The 12,849-nt window shown below is 43.2% G+C and overlaps 1 protein-coding gene across 2 annotated transcripts in view; it reads left to right on the top strand.

The window, feature by feature from the left end:
- The window catches only part of CEP135 (centrosomal protein 135), a 479,333-nt gene that overhangs the window by 91,561 nt on the left and 374,923 nt on the right, over positions 1-12,849 (top strand). For both annotated transcript variants that reach the window (XM_085642056.1, XM_085642055.1), the window contains exon 3: positions 10,077-10,267. In XM_085642056.1, coding sequence (XP_085498182.1) covers positions 10,077-10,267 — 191 coding nt within the window. The remainder of the gene's footprint in view (positions 1-10,076; positions 10,268-12,849) is intronic.

Below are 12,849 nucleotides of genomic sequence, written 5' to 3'. Positions count from 1 at the left end.
CCATTCCGATCCGAAGCCACCAAGATCACATGCGGCGTACCCCAAGGATCATTCCTCAGACCGACCCTTATTAACGTCTACATGGCACCGCTCGCCAACATCGTCTGATCATATGACCTCAACATCATCTCATACACCGACGATACCCAGCTGATCCTCTCCCTCACCAAGGACCCCGCCAACGCCAAAACCAACCTCCACGAAGGAATGAAGGCCGTCGCGAACAGATGAAGAACAGTCGCCTGAAACTGAACTCTAACAAGACGGAGGTCCTCATCCTTGGCTCCACCCCCTCCGCCTGGGACTACTCCTGGTGGCCGGCCGCGCTGGGAGCTGCACCGACACCCACCGACCACACATGCAACCTGGGGGTTCATCCTGGACTCATCACTATCAATGACCCAGCAAGTCAACGCCGTCTCCTCCTCCTGTTTCAACACCCTGCGCATGCTTCGCAAGATCTACAGATGGATCCCCACAGGTACCAGAAGGACTGTCACCCAAGCCTTCGCCAGCAGCAGGCTGGACTACGGCAACGCCCTCTACGCGGTAACCACAGGCAAACTCCAGAAAATACTCCAACGCATACAGAACGCCTCCGCATGCCTCATCCTCGACATCCCCCGCCACAGCTACATCACTGCCCACCTGAGAGACCTGCAATGGCTCCCCGTCAACAAGAGGATCACCTTCAAGCTCCTTATCCACGCTCACAAAGCACTCCACAACGCCGGACCAACATACCTCAACAAACGACTCACCTTCTACACCCCGAACAGCCAGCTTCGCTCCGCTGATCTCGCCCTTGCCACCGTTCCACACATCCACCGAACGACCGCTGGTGGCAGATCATTCTCACACCTCGCCGCCAAGACATGGAACACCCTCCCCATCCACCTGTGGCAGACCGAGGACCTGCTGACCTTCAGGAGACTTCTCAAGACCTGGCTGTTCGAGCAGTAGCAGCATCCCCCCCCCCCCAGCGCCTTGAGACCCTCGCGGGTGAGTAGTGCGGTCTACAACTGTTTGATTGATTGATTGATTGACACGTATCGTCATCAGTATCGCGAATAGCAAGTCATCGCTGAAGTTTCGTGTTGCTGTGTGTTGCAGACAACCTCAAGCAAGCATTGGCATAGCCAATAGTTCTCGCCTTTGGGACAATAAATGTGTTTAGCCATGCAACAGTTGATGTTGTTGCACCAAGGATATTGTGCTGCATAACTAAATACTTATAAGGTCCCAAAAGCGAGACCTGTTGGCTATGCAAATGCTTGTTATAAACAGGCATGAAGAAGCAACCTATGCAAAACACAGTAACAATGGGGTGTGCAAAAATAAGAAACCTGTTATGCCTTGGTCCAGAACGCACTGCCTGAGTCAAATGATTTCGGTAAGGACTGGATTTTTTCTCTAAAAAAGCACCAAAGAAAACACAGGATGCCACAGAAGTGACATTGTGCAGAAGCTAAAATTCATTCCTGAGACAGGACGCTGGCAGCTCATCGCAAAACCCCCAATACCACTTCTCACGTCAAAGCCCATAGTGTAAATTGCAAACTACATTCATAAAGTCAAACCTGAAAGCTGTATGAACCTGGGCAACCATTTTTGTCCAGGTGCCTCAGTTATCCCTCTGCCACAATTATGAAAACGTCTGTATTACACACCACATACATTCCTAATGAAAACTGGGCAATTGCTTTAATCTTTAAAAAGGAGTTGTGGGACAGCAAGGGCTTATTTTTCCAAGTCGAATTGGCAGTTTAAAACCGCTCATATACTGCCACTAGGTCTGGGACTAGTTTTGCCCTGGATTGAACCATCTTCCGTTGTGCTGATAAACACTACAAATTCACCCAACACCCTGATGTACTCAAGAAATGTTCATTCTACTGGGGGAAAATCACAGAAAAGACCAGAAGAAGATTGAGCTATAGTAGAACAGCCTTCACAGTAACATGAGGACACTGACTCTGTGTGTGCGTCTTTGTGTCTGTGTGTGTGTGTGTTTGTATGTGTGTGTCTTTGTGTGTGTGTTTGTATGCGTGTGTGTGTGCATGTAGGCGTGTGTGTGTGCGTGTGTTTTTGTGTTTGTGAGTGTGAGTGTGTGTGTGTGCATGTGGGCGTGTGTGTGCATGTGTGTGTGTGTGTGTGTATGTGTGTATTTGCATGTGTGCACTCCAGACATCAAAGAGGTTGCAACAGTCCCAGAGGACCCTCATTTAGCTAGCATTGTCAGCCCCCGCTGGAAGCCAAGACCCATTCTTAAGGTAGGGTACCACCCAGAGCAGGGACTTTGGAACTCTTCCAGCACCGAGGGGCAGGCAGAGAAGGGGTGATCGCTGACAGGTGGGATCGGAACACCGGGGTCAGACGCCTCTGAGGCTCAGGGGTTGCAGCCCGCCAGTATACGGCAGAAGCCATGGCCATGACACAAGAGATCCTGCATGAACAGGAAGAGGCTCTGTGGGGTGCGAATGCGAGGACCACTCTCAGGGTTTGTCTTGAATGACAGGATGGCCCTGCACCACCCTAGACTATGTCACATGGTGCAACAGGGGAAGGAAACAAGAAGTGCCCGGTTTCAGACACAACTCAGTGCAAACACCATCATGTGTGGCCAGATGTACCAGGTATAAGCATTGTGTGCTACATGTCAGCGGGTAACACACACAGGTGGAGCACAAGGAGGTCACATCTACACCTATGAGACGAGGTGTCAGTGGATCCACACACCTGTGCCATGTGCATCTTCAGCCATAGATGCACCTGTGCATGGTCCTCTGGTAACTCTACGCTGTGCATTGCACTTACATATAGTCGCTGCAGTTGTGCCTGCCCTCATCCTGTTTGTGAGATGATAATTGGCGGTTGTGTCACACTCTAGTGTTTGCCACTGGACAGCCTGGCTAAAGCCAGTACAGTTAGATAGCATGTCTGGCATCAGCGTGTTTGGATGTAGTGCACCATGTGACTGGTGTAGGCAACAGATGTGGTTTTCACTATTGTGTAGGTACGTTAGAACACTGCACATGTTGTGTGATGTGAAACAGCTGGCCCTGAATGGGTGGGCTGTGGAGCCTGCAGTCACGATGACCCCTCCCCTGGGAAGCTGTTGACATGTTTTAGTCAGGACATTGATGGTGATGCACAGTTGTCTTGCACATGGCATCACAAGTAGCAGTAGTGATCATCTCTGTGACAGCTGTTGACACGTTTGATGCCTCAGGATCTCACTTAGAGTAGGGCCGACAGCAGACTCTGCCTGGAACATGGCAGACGCCCAACCTTTGTAGTACTAATGTATCATCGCCTATCACACGTGTAACATGGCAGACGCCCATCCTCTGTAATACTAAAGCATCATTGCCTATCACACGTGTAACATGGCAGACTGGTCATCTGTCATGCTTCGGTTTAGTATCTTCAAAGTCGATTAAATAAATCTTGGGCTGCATACCGGCGTTTAATGCTGAAGTTCGTCGCACTTGTGCACATGATAGCTGTTTCCACTCGAAAGTGACGCAGCCGCGACCGCGACCCACTCGAAAGTGATGCGGCCGTGAAAGTGAAAGTAATGGGGAGCGATGCGGGGAAAGGCAGATGGCGGCTGCGCGCGTGCACACGTGCGTGCACGCAATCGCTAGGTCACCAGGCAGCACTTTGAAAACCCTGATACTAAATGTCTCGCAGAGTAGCGCATGCGCTGGCTCAGCAAGACCTAAAAAGGACCACAAAACCTCTGGATTTCACCTGAAGTTCAGGAGAAGTACACTCTGTCAGCCCGGGACCTGGGAGGCACCTGTTGGGGAATCTGTGCTCATTCCAGCAAGGGCCAGCTGCATGCCTCAGGAAGGTCCAATTGTTACTGGTCAGCTGGGCCTCTGAAAGCTTCTTGTATCCTTGTAGCTCACTGACTCTTAAAGTAACTTCAGTGGATCCTGGGTTCAAGGCAAGCGGGTCTAGGCTTCCTTATTCAGACAGCAGGGCAGTCCTGAATCTTTCACAGGTCCAAAACTGTTCTGATAAGAGGTTCTGAAGGTGCTATTTTTATACCAAATGCCAGCCTGTGGGTGGAGGATGCCCCCTTGTCTAACCTTTCCCCTTTCCTGGGTTTGGCTGGCCTAGATGTGAGCTGCATTTGTCAGTGGCCGGGCAGGCAGCCCTTGGAAGTCAGGAAGGGGGTAGGCATTGTCCTGAGGCTACCCATTGATGCTCAGAAAGGGCTGACTACATTCCCCAGGACATCCTGCTTAGGAAAGGACCATCCTACCCCCCCACACTATGCCCTGTTGTCCCTATGTCTTGAAGGAATACACAACTCACCACAGGAAGCCATTCAGTCATGTGACCCTGGAGACTTACAGAAGGACTTAGGCAGAAAATATGCCAACTTACTAAAAGTTTCATTTTCAGAATAGCAATTTAAAATCACATTTTACCATTAAAGATGATTTTAAATTACCATTCAAATGAGTGGAAGAAGCATTTCTCTATCTGGCCCCAAACTGAAGTTATCGCTTATTAAGTGTAATAAGGTAACCCAGTGTTAGTCTGTGAATATGAATGGATAGCCTTTCAATAGTGAAAAACAACTTTAAAAAATGTTTTCACTGTCAGGGCATGTAAACCCATTTGCCTGCTTTTTGATCACCATTCACCTTGCCCTATTGACATTTATGGCCAGCTTAGGGGTGACGTATACGTATTGAAAAGGAAGGTTTAGGCCTGGCAAAAGGTTTATTTTGACAGGTTGAAATGGACTTCAGGCTGCAGTGGCAGGCCTGAGACGTGTTTTACAAGACTGCTTTAGTGGGTTGCCTAATGAGTGATGCAGCCCACTAGCAGCCTTTAATTTACAGGCCCTTGGTACATGTAGTACTATGTACTAGGGACTTACAAGTACATTTAATATTCCAATCAGGTGTAGGCCAATATTTCCATGTTTTCAAGGATGAGCACATGCACTTTACCACTGATTAGCAGGAGTAAAGTCCACAAAGTCATAAAAGCCAACAAAAACTGGCGTAGCAAAGAAAGGGAAAATTCTGGGATGACCCTGCAGCAAGGGTCCACACATATTTTTATGAAATATTTCACATCTATCAACTAAATGTTCCTTGCATTTCATTGTTGGTTTCCAGCACATGGGTTTCTTTTTTAAAGTGACTTCTCTTGGATGTTGTAAGCCAGTTATCTATTTCAGGTTTCAGTGGTTGAGGCCAGTACATTACTTTACACATTTTGGTTAGTAGGCAATCCACAGGTGCAACTTCCTGCTTCATCTCACTATACCTTGGTATTAGAATGAGATCAAATACGCATCCCAATGGTTCCATCTGCCTGACTACAACAATGAGCCTGAGCACTACCTCCTACCATTATCTCCTTATCTCTGTACATGCTCAAAGGAAGTGTATGACGGTGACTTCTTCCACACCACACTTGATGCAGTTTGTTGCCTGTTCAAATACATTTTTTGAAGCTGGTGACAAGTATTTTGTGAAAAAGATAATAAATTGCCGTAATTTATTAAGCACATTACCTAAGACATTTGTGTAAGGACATACCCAGTTAGCTTCTGTGAACTGTTCCTAGCAATCTTGCTCCCATTTTTCCTACAGTGTTACTCTAAGCGTCAGTTTATGTGCTCGTAAGTCATCTAGGGGAGATAAATCACCCACATTCCTTCAGTGATTGCAGTTGCTTCTTGGAAAAACAGGGTTTTGCAATTTATGTATAAAGTGCCCATTTCAGGTTGCCTCCATCTAACCACCTACCTATTATCTTGTACTTAACTGGCACCAATCTCCAGATTTTTCCATTGGTCAGACCATGTACGGCTGATCATGAGAGATTGCCAACCCGGCCATAATAAAACGTTTCATTGAATCTCCACACTGGGGCCGATTCCGATCCGAATCGGAAGGGCACCGAACGCGATCCGGCTGGAAAAACTACGCGCCGTACACGTGTTTTCCGCCCGACTCGTACAGCTGTACGAGCGAGCAAGTACGATGTGAGCTACATGAAATTAACCGACCGACTCTTTTCTGGGTCCGAACCGCTCCATACGTCTCGGTCGGAAGCTAAACGTGGTGTGCAATGGATGCGATTCACGACCGAGCCAGTACGATGCACGCGTCTGACAACCTGTGCGAGCCGGAGTGTCCGGCTCGCAAATCGTCCGGGTGGTTGCCTTTGGGGGTCCGCGTTGGACCCCCTGTCACCCGCAGCCCAACGACTCAGATACAGGGGGAGACCCATGGGTCTCCCCAACACAGGCATGTACGGTGCGGATGGCACCAACATGTACTCACTGTAGGGGTGCACTTGTCCGCGACGTACCCATTCAGTCAATGGGAGCCCATGTACGCGTCGTACGACCGACTCCAGTGACTTCTATGGGAGTCCGACCGAACCGAGTCCGACAGCATACGGCCGCATCGTACTCGCTCGGTCGGACTTCAGGACTCCGGATTCGGCTCGGTCGGAGTGCTTTCCGACCCAGATCGGAATCGGCCCCCATGTATCCTCTCTTGTAAGGGGTTTTCTCGTTGTGGTTACAGTTCCTGAATATTTCTTTGGAGAGGACGCAATTGTCTGCTTGGAAAGTGTATGTGCATCTGGCCAACTTCACCATTTGCATCAGGGCACAATGGCCTGTTAAAGACAGCTAAAGAATGATCCGAACTTTTGTGTATTTCTTAAGCCCTTCTGTGTTACTTTTAATATTTTCACAGATCAAGTAACCCACCTTGTCTGCTATTTGTATTTCTACATATTAAAATCTGTACTCTCTCCAAATCATTCAAATTGCTGTTAGAGATCCTGGCCCACCAAACAGAAAAGGAGTTGTTTTTTTCCAGTTAGTTTTCAACTTGACACGTTAAAACGGTTCAAATTCTTCAATTAGCAATGTGCTGAATCACTGGGTGGTCTCAAGTAGACGAGTGCGTGGTCAGCATACACTGAGACGACATGACCATTCTAAACCCACTCAAATTGATGATCTCCAGTTTAAGGGAAAAGGTTATATCTCCTGTATAACATGGTGTGTAATTATGAAATATTACAGAACAGTATTGCTTTTGCACTAGTTGAAAGTTCACACCCATGAGAAATGTCAGTGCACCACTTCAATTATACGGTTATTTTAACTAAATAAAATCCCAATTCCTATATCTAGTCTTAATCTTAAATCATGAAATCATCACATTTATTTGAAATAAAGAATATTGTATTAAAATATCCCAAACTAATAAAGTAAAATGTTTTGGATAAAATAGATCAATAATTTAATTAAAAATAAGTGTTAAAAGGGACCTGAACCCTAATCCTGTTGAGAATGGTAAATTGTAGCTCATGTAAGTAACCTCAATTAAATATCATATAAAAAGGTAGGAAAGCCATTTCCTTTGGAATCACCTTTTTAAAAATCTAATTTACAAATGAGGTTAAATACATACATACTATTTTATATATATTATAAATGTAAATATTTAAACATTTGTATATTTCATTCGATGTGCTGGTGTGTATATGTCTTGAGCTTGATATGGTATGTACTATGTAACCATGGCTAGTAAAGGGGTTACTTTAAAGAAATGGGTGCTCTATCCCTATTGGTAAATCCTTTGACTGCAGACAAAGTGGCTGAACCCGTCTGCATACGGCCGAGGTGGAGGCTGGTGATACGTGTGGCTTGAAAGCAGAATGTTTCTGATTATTAACCATTGCTGGGCTTATTTCATATTTGTACTTGGATGTTGCTGGTGCCCACCTAAGCTTTTATTTTGGCAGCTGTTCAGTGGCAGACATCATGCATGTAGGGGGCCAGTGGTCATTGTATCTGTGACTGTCTGCTAGTCCTTGCATCAAGATTCCTATATTTTAACCTTGTAAAAGACGGAAAGTGCCCCTTCTGTCAGTACTTGAGAATATTGTGTTAGCGTTGAAGGCAGAAGTAGCCCTTAGTTGCTCCTGTTGTAGCGTTGGCATATTGGGCCTAAGATTTTAAAATCTTAACTATTTTATTCTTATTTCATTTAACCTCTTGCTACCTGTCAAACTTCCTTGGCCCTCCGATAGATCTTGTTCTGTGCTGAAAGGGACTGGAATACTCGGAGAATAAGCATTTATAAAATGAGGACCTTGAATCAGATAATTGCTACTTTCAAAGTTTATTCTTATAACATTAAGAAACCAAATTTTGTCAATGAGAAAGAAATATTATTCAAGTGATTTACCGCAAGGAAATAATGAATCAGCAGAATTTAGATTAAATATCAAAGTTTAAGTATTTCAGATTTAAGGTTAAATAACATGAAATGACACAAATTTCAATCCAAAAGTCTTAACTAATGCTAGGGTTAATAAGTAAAACCAAAACTGTGAGATCCAACAATGACCATGAAATGAATCTTCCACATCTGAAGGAGATCATGGATGTCTATAGCATATAGATCGATAGGAAACCAGTTGAGCCTCATACAAACCTTTTGGAAAGTTCAGTGCGTTCCAAATGACCAGTTCCAGTGCGATAAAACAGTAATTTGTCTCAATCCGTCAATGTATCATCAAATCACAGCTGCATGATGCAAACCTTTCAGCCGAAAAGTTCCACTACGCTAGCGTACCAGCCAGCCACCAATCGCAGTATTATGCCACAGTTTAAGCTGTCTTTGTCAGTCATAAGCTGCAAAATGGGTACGCCAAGCTAGTATCTCAAACGCAAAGAAGCTTCTTTTGTTCAGCACCGAAATCGGCGCAATTATACTTCATTAATTGCGGGGTGACACCCCTTGGTATCACCAAATGTGTCAGAACACTCTGTCCCATTGGTCGTCTTCAATAGGATCAGATGATGTAGTAGGTAAAAAGTATCCAAATCCAGAAGAATTAAGTAATCCAAATCACGTAATTTCTTTAGAATCCTTGTATGTTCAGTCATACGAACAATGTGATACTTAGAAAGTAAGCAAATTCATGCTCCCATATTTCTGTCTGTTAGGTCTCAAGCATCTGTTCTAGCATGTATTAGTTTGGTTGCAAGCACCGACAAAATGTCCTGTAAATGTCAAAGGAAACAATTGATAGAACGCAAGTGGCAACTTTGCTAAAGGTTTCCATATACTTCAAACAATTCAGTTAATATGTTCACCTTTGGAAAAGAAAAGAAGCAAGATTTGAGGCCTACATGAAACATGGCTTATTCATGATACTAAAATATAAATCTTGCATTACATAGCACTAGGAATTATTATCCCATATTAATGCATTAATAAACATTTCAATCAAATCATATTTGATTCATGTACATAAATAGGGTACTCCTAAAACTTGAAACTATTACTATCTCACACATTTAGAACATCTAAGTCTTCTTCACATATGTTACTAAAGCATACATATTTAATGGCAGAGCTAAAGGAAATATTCACCAAATACAGATTTAACTAAAACTCGTGTAGTACCTACTTTTCTTTTGTCATTTTCAGTGCACATGTTACACATGAAATACTATTTATTTCTAACACATAAATGTTAACTTTGTGCACATGTAATTTCTTTGTCATTATCACATTATTAGAACCATAAGATAAATGTTATTAAATGTTTTAACGATTCACATCTATTAAGTAAATATATTATAACATGAGTTTCTTTCTAGCATTCTGCATGCTTTTACGATGCAGTATCTAACCAGTGTTTACATTTCTTGTCATTTTCCAGGAACTTGAAAACTAACACTCGTTCGTCACCATTTATGTAAAGTAGTGTCACAAATCGTTTCTTTCTAAATTCACACAAATTAGTAAGAGGAAAACCTCTGCTCTATCACTCCCTGTAGTTAGAAAGCATAGCTACTCCTCTCTTTATATTACTGAGGTTAGCACATTGCTTATTGCCTAGAATAAATGTGAAGCAATATGGCAGTAAGGCTCCAAGAAAGCATTACTCTTCCATGTGACCCATTGACACTGTAGTAAGCTCTGATTATATAATTAACTGTATATGTGCACAAATGGCTAAAGGTATCTACTTAACCAACTGCTTGTATTTGATTACAGTGATCTGGTCCATACCACTGAAAGTCTTCGAAATGCGAAGTTAAGCGCTGGAAAAACTGAGAAGGAAAATAAGAATGTCGATTCTGTTATAGAACCCTACAAGACTGAAAACGCGCGACTAGTCAGGGAAAATAATGAACTTCACCTGGAGTTACTAAAACTGAAAGAAGAGTCAGATCGTCAAATTAAAGGTGAGAACAGTGCTTTGAGAAACAATAGTACAAAGAGACATTGTTAAAGTGAGCAAGCCAATAGGTGTGGCTTTTTTTAAATCTTACCTGCAGAAAGCTTGTAACTGTCTGTTACGAAAGGCCTCTTGCGGAACATACTAAAAACGTAAAGTAGGCTTCTTAGAGTCTGCCCATTGCTTATTATTGGTTGGCTTTCTTGTCACTCGTGTACTTGCCTCTTGTTCAATGGCTTTCCTTCCTCTTCTTGTGTTTTACCCTGCCCTACAACCTAGCCTCTTTAACATTCTTTAGATCGAATGACTTGATTCCTTCCACTGCTCACATTCAGGGAGCTTCTTTTTCTTTATTCAGCATTCTAGAGTTCATGTGTTTGTCTTTCCTGTCCCTTATGTGTTGTTTCCCCCATCAAATAACCACCCCTTCCTTTAAGGTAATAGTCTGTTCAACTCGTAAAACAGAACCTGATGCTCAACAGTGTTCCCTCACTGACTCCTATCTGTTTTCTGGGTAAAGAAACCCATTGCACTGATTTGCAGTTTGAAGTGTTCTTTGTTGTGTTAGTGTGAATCCGTACAGCAATACCCCTTCATAGCAGGAGGTGAAAATGGTTGGACTGTGGCTGGTAGTAACATTCATAGATGTTTATATGCGTACAACGTTGATGGGAATGCTTCATTAATATGAGACTGCTTTGAGAGTAATCTGAAGTCTTGCAGTCAATGTATGTGCTGCAGACATCAAAGTAAGGACGGAAGAAGTTTAGCTTTTCACATAGTCTCAGACCAAGCGTTCTTTAGACAACACAACATTATTCTGGCAGGACTAGGGAGGCCTCTTGAGTAGGGGATTTTTTATTTTCAAACTGCTGAAATAATCTGATCTATATATCAATAATATGGATATTTCCATATTCACAAAAAAATAGATATTTACTGAAAAAAACAAAGGTTAAAGTGACGTTATAGTTAGGTATGGTAATAACATCTTGCATTACATTATAAAAATGTGTTATAGTTGTGTCAGTTTTAACCTAATATTTTAAACTGAAAAAAGCATTAAAGTTCACCAGTTATGAGTAACTGAAGTAACTATAACTCACGCTCTGCAAACTTGTCATCAATAAAGTCATTTCAGATGTCATCAGTGATGTTATCAATAATGCCATAGAACATGTTATGAGTGATGTAGTAGGTGAGATCATAAGCAGTGCATGGACAACTCCTATGTGTATGGTTTTGTTTGCATAACGTACACCAGTCTACATTATCACAAATGATTCCACATGGGCGGTTTATTACTACGCCATAATTGGTCTCTTCCTGCAGTGTCCAAACCAACATTCCATAATATATATTTGTTTTTTATTCCGGAGTATTTATTTTACCCCATATTCCCAGTAATGCCTTTTTTGCATCAGTGTTTTATAATAAATATATTTTAATGTAGTCATTTTTTCAACAAACAAGTGACCAAATTTCAAATGCTCATCAAGCATGCATCCTGAGGAGATGACTCAGAGCGTTGGTTTCAGCTTTTTGACAACCCAATTCCCACCAGGCCTTCGCTTAACATGCAGTATATGTTGCAATTGAGCCTGAAAGGGAGTCCTCCATGGCCTTGGTGGGATCTGCAGGAGCCCCAGACCTTCATGAACGTCCGAGCAGAGCCCATTTTATAATTACTCTCTTGGCCTTCATACACATGTCCATGCCCACATACGATCAAAGCTTCGTGGGACATTGAGGGCTATCCCATTCTCTGGCCTTATCTCTTTTTTGCTATAATGTGCCCCAGGTAATAAACCGGATGCCGTAGGATGGGCAGGTTGACATCATTTGGAGTCTCTAGTGTAACAAATTGTGGAGTCTGTGAGATTGTGAGTATATAACAAAGGAGGGAGAAAGATTCAGTCGAAAGAGATTCAATCGAAAAGAAGGGGGAGAGATCGAGAAAGGAATAATGCAGAGCAAAAGAATTTCCTATTTGGAAAAAGACCCATCACTCACCAACCTGGTTGGTGACATGCTTCATCATCTGGGTTCCACCCTGACCGCCGAATGCCGTCAGGGTGTGCTTTGACGCCTGGAATTCCAGCGGAGCGGGTTTTCGTGTATATGGGTGAGTGAAAACGTGAGTGAGGAAAAATAAAAGTGATGTTTAAAAGTGTCAGCGGTGATCTTCCTAATAATTTAATATGAAGTCACTTGGCACAATTAAAAACTGTGAATAGATATCGTAACTGGTATTAATGGCCAGTGATATCAGTGTTGGTATGTGTGTGTGGTCAACATGTTTCAACCTTTCTAGTAATTCTTAGGTTCTCGTCAGGACCAGGAATTTATTTGAGGAACAGGGGGTCTGCACTCGCTAAGGTGCACCCACACCCTGAACCTCTGTGTACTCCACCTTTATTAGAGAGTAGTTTGTTGTGCCTTCAAGCCGTTCTTGAAGGATTTCTATTGGACTTATTCCTATTAACTCTCCATGCTCACTTATTATGATATGCGATATGAAATGTGAGTCGTTGCATGCAATCTAATGCAGATTATTGAGGGTATTTATTGCATGCCTCAATCCATGTA

The sequence above is a fragment of the Triturus cristatus genome, chromosome 2_2 (assembly GCF_964204655.1).
Source record: "Triturus cristatus chromosome 2_2, aTriCri1.1, whole genome shotgun sequence".
Taxonomy (NCBI): domain Eukaryota; kingdom Metazoa; phylum Chordata; class Amphibia; order Caudata; family Salamandridae; genus Triturus; species Triturus cristatus.
This window is presented reverse-complemented; position numbering and strand designations above follow the sequence as displayed.